The sequence below is a fragment of the Cyanistes caeruleus genome, chromosome 6, assembly GCF_971803275.1.
Source record: "Cyanistes caeruleus chromosome 6, bCyaCae1.hap1.1, whole genome shotgun sequence".
Classification (NCBI taxonomy): Eukaryota; Metazoa; Chordata; class Aves; order Passeriformes; family Paridae; genus Cyanistes; species Cyanistes caeruleus.
The window spans coordinates 44,375,257-44,379,189 of NC_141706.1; the positions used below are offsets into that span (position 1 = coordinate 44,375,257).

The 3,933-nt window shown below is 57.5% G+C and overlaps 1 protein-coding gene across 1 annotated transcript; it reads right to left on the minus strand.

The window, feature by feature from the left end:
* Nucleotides 1–1,438: 1,438 nt before the first annotated feature.
* On the minus strand, nt 1,439–3,428 carry NKX2-8 (NK2 homeobox 8). The gene is made up of 2 exons (XM_023945759.2): nt 3,044–3,428; nt 1,439–1,983 (listed from the first exon to the last, which is right to left on the minus strand). The coding sequence occupies exons 1-2, from the start codon at nt 3,207–3,209 to the stop codon at nt 1,439–1,441; spliced, it is 711 nt and encodes a 236-aa protein (XP_023801527.2). The 5' UTR covers nt 3,210–3,428.
* Nucleotides 3,429–3,933: the final 505 nt, after the last annotated feature.

Sequence of the window (3,933 nt, forward strand, 5' to 3'; positions counted from 1 at the left end):
TGGGTAAGGTAGGGCTGAGAGAGCGGGGCCATTCTGGCGGGGATGGCGGCCAAAATCACCCACGGAAACCGGTGTGTGCTCTTGGTCGCCTCCTCATCCGGACGGCAGCACCTCCCAGCTTTGCTGTCCTTAGGCTCCCCGGGATGCAGAGGCAGCACACCACATCCAAGGGGCATACCTCGTCCAAAATGATCCCCTTCCAGGGAATAAATTAAAATATATATATAGTAAAATCCCCACTCAAATATGTTCTGCGGGTCCCATTCCATCGACACCTTTTCCTCGGTGGCCAGGTTGTCTGCATCAGCCCCCGGGGGGTCCTTGCTCCAACTATTCCCTCCACGTTCGTGGTCCGCAGGTGCCGTCGGAGGGATGGAAACAGCCCATCTTGTCCTTATTTCAGGGACCTGGGCTTCGCTTTGTAGGGGGTTTCAGGACTTTTCCCCCACTGGCGGTTGGCAGAAAATATGTTATTATTATTTTCACCCCAAAGTAATAAAATCGATAGTTAATCAAATAGTTTAAAAACACAAGACTCTTGGCTATCCTTCCCCAGACGAAATTTGGAACGGTTTCAGGCTAACGGAAGGATCGGCTTAATTCTGGATCCTGCCTTCGGGGCTCTATGGAACACATCGCCGCTTAAAACACGAAGTCGTGGGGAGCGGGAGACTCCGGCAGGAATTATCACCGCGTTTACAATGAGATGCTTGCAGCAAAATTTATTTGCCATTTACCGGCTCGTATAGATAAAATAAACGAGCTTGAAAGTCAAATTCCACTGGAGACATCGAGACAAGTGTTTAAGATTTTATAGCACAGGAGGCAACCCTACGGAAGAGTCTCAATCGTCAAAACTACACTTCTCCGCCGGGAAAAAATTTATTTGCCAAAAATCATTTTATTAGTCACTGGAAGAGTCAGCTACTTTAAAACACACTAGGTCGCTAGGATGATCATTAGTTTTTAACAAGGAATCTCTCGAACTGGAGGAGGAGGAGCGGAGGTTTTACAAAATTCGCGCCTCACGCGGCATCCTCGCCCTCGGGTGAAGCCGGCGTAGGAGAGCGTGGCCCCGGCCAGCTCGGTCCCATCCGGCTCGGTCCCGGCCAGCTCGGTCCCGGCCAGCTCGGTCCCGGCCAGCTCGGTCCCGTCCAGCTCGGTCCCGGCCAGCTCGGTCCCGGCCAGCTCGGTCCCGTCCAGCTCGGTCCCGGCCAGTTCGGTCCCGGCCAGCTCGGTCCCGGCCAGTTCGGTCCCGGCCAGTTCGGTCCCGTCCAGCTCGGTCCCGGCCAGCTCGGTCCCGTTCTGCCGCCGCCCCGGAGCCGCGCTCCGCCCGGCCCGCCCGCGCCGTGCCCCGGCGCCTTCCCCGCGCTGCAGCCCGGGGCTGGGGCGGGCCGCCCGTGGGATGAGTCCGGCCCCGGAGGGCTGAGTGCCGCTGTCACCATCCCCAGGAGACCACGGCGGGGTGCGCTAAGTGCTGGTACGCGGGGAAGACGCCGAGGGCGGCGGCGGGCGGGCAGGCTCGGTAGCCCTGCAGGGCGAGGGCGGCCTGGGCGCTGCATCCCGCCAGGGCACAGCCCAGCTTGGGGCGAGCTGGGGGTGCCGGAGGACTGGCGGGGCAGCCGCGACAGGGCTCCCCGTCCCGCACCAGCACCGGCACCACCACCCGGCGCAGCAGGGCGGGCGGGCGCGGCTGGGGGCTGCCGGGGCCCTCGCTTCGCGCCCGCTTCATCTTGTAGCGGTGGTTCTGGAACCAGATCTTCACCTGCGTGGGGGTGAGGCTGAGCAGCCGGGCCAGCTGCTCCCGCTCCGGCGCAGAAAGGTATCGCTGCTGCCGGAACCGCCGCTCCAGCTCCAGCGTCTGCGCCTTGGAGAAGAGAACCCGCCGCTTCTTCTTCTTCTCCTCGGCCTCCGAGCCGCGGGCGGGGAGCGACCTTTGGGTGGAGTCGGGCAAACTCATCTCCGGGCCGCTCTCGTCGGAAGCTGGGGACAGCGAGTGGGTTAGAGAGAGGGAGCGGCCGGGGCCGGGGAGCGGGGCAGGCATCGAGGAGGCCGCCGAGAGCTGAAACGCCTCTCGCAGGGAGAGCCCCGGCTGTCTACAGGGCTGGATTAATGCCAACAGTCAACAAGAGATGTGAGCTAACCCCCCGAAGACACTAAAGCTAGCCCACGGGACGGAGCGGGCCGTTCTCCCGCGGGGGACCCGCTTTTCCCGGCCGGCAATCCCCGCAGGATTGCGGGCTGCCAGCCCTCGTGTTCCCTGCAGACTGAAATACGAACATGCGGCTGCCCCGTCCTTTCGTTACTGCTTTTCACTCGCCGCTCGATTACCTTAATATTTATCTTATCCCGGTGGTGTTCCCGCAGCCATTCAAAGGACCATGTCCCGCTGCGCACACACGGCTGTACAACAAACGCCGTGTATATCCGTGTATAAACACCGGTTATGTGTGCGAGGTGCGGCTGCACAGCTGGGTTTGCGAGCTGGAGCCTGCCCGCCGCCGTGGCAGGTGCATGGATACAGGCGCTCGGCGGCAGCTCGGGGAGGCGAGGCACAGGGAGTGCTCAGCTGTCCTCTGCCGAGCGTGGGGTGGCCTCAAACCCTTCAGCACAAAAAAAACAGGATTTCTTGCAACAGCGAAACGGGGGTAAAAAAATTATCTGGGAAGCGGGCCGAAGCGATAAACGCACAGAGAGAGGTGAACGCAGCCTGAGGTTTTGGGTTCTGCCATAGCTGGGAACATCCACACACCTACCAAAATAAACCCCCCAAAAACCCCAAAAAACGACCCAAAACCTCCCAAAATAACCCACAGCAAAAACCAAACCCTCTTTTCTGTCCTAAGATCGTGGCCGGGACATTCCTGCTGTTTCGTTGTTGCATTTCAGTAATCTTTTATAAAATTCCCAGCCTCGATTCCCCCGGTCCTCTAGGCTATGTACACTGTCAGTTCACTGCTCCGCATCTTCCTCAAAGGAAGGGGGGAAACAAATGAAAGATAATTGTTCGGAGATGGCGAATTCCTGTCCGTTTTATACTCACAGGGATAGTGATTTCTGTCTGTTTCCATCCACCCTCGATACGGCGAGCCGGTGTAGTTCTCCGCTGAGTGGTGATGGTCAGAGGCTTGCTTTATGCTATGAGCATCATGCTCTGGTAAATCCAAAATGCTCCTCACTGTAAAACTGATCCTGCCAGATGTGGCCATGGTAGGTTGCGCACACTCCCCAAAAAAATACCACCCCAAACCGAACCCCCTTCCTTAAGAGCTGCGAGGAAAGGATTGCGTCCAGCTACTGGGGAATCTCTCGGCTCAAGAGGACCTTCCTTTCCATCGCCACCTAACCCCAAATATTAGTGTCGTTTACAGAGGTGTCCTGTTTATATAAACAGTCCTCCCCACTGCAAACACTGCCTGCTTTCAAACCGTCCCTGTCTATAGGATGCTAAGTACCTGAATTAGTCAAGTGCTAAAGCCCTAATGGGAGTAGGTGTAACCCCCCCCTCCCGCCACCCCCATGAGAGAATAACCCGTTACCTCCCAAAGACAGCAGGAAACAGGCGTCATCATTACATATTCTGTCTGATTAGCCAAAAGTGGGGACAGATAATGGTAATTGTTAGCAGTGAATAACATCTTGGGTGGCATGTGGATGACCAACAACCACCCCCCTCCATCCGCCACCGAAGCCACCAGCGTCCCTTCTATCCGCAGACAAAGTGAATCCTCCCAGGACATCCGCAGAGCATGCCGAGAGCCCCCTCCCCATTTCTCCCTCTTTATTCCCCCCCCACCCACCCCCCCCCCCGCCTCTTTCTTCAAATCTGGAAAGAATTTAAGTCGTTATTTGTTTTATTTGCCGGGCTGTTTGCAGAGCTACCGCAAATTCTCTTCTTGTTGTTGGCAGGTTTCCTACCCTCAACGGGGCATT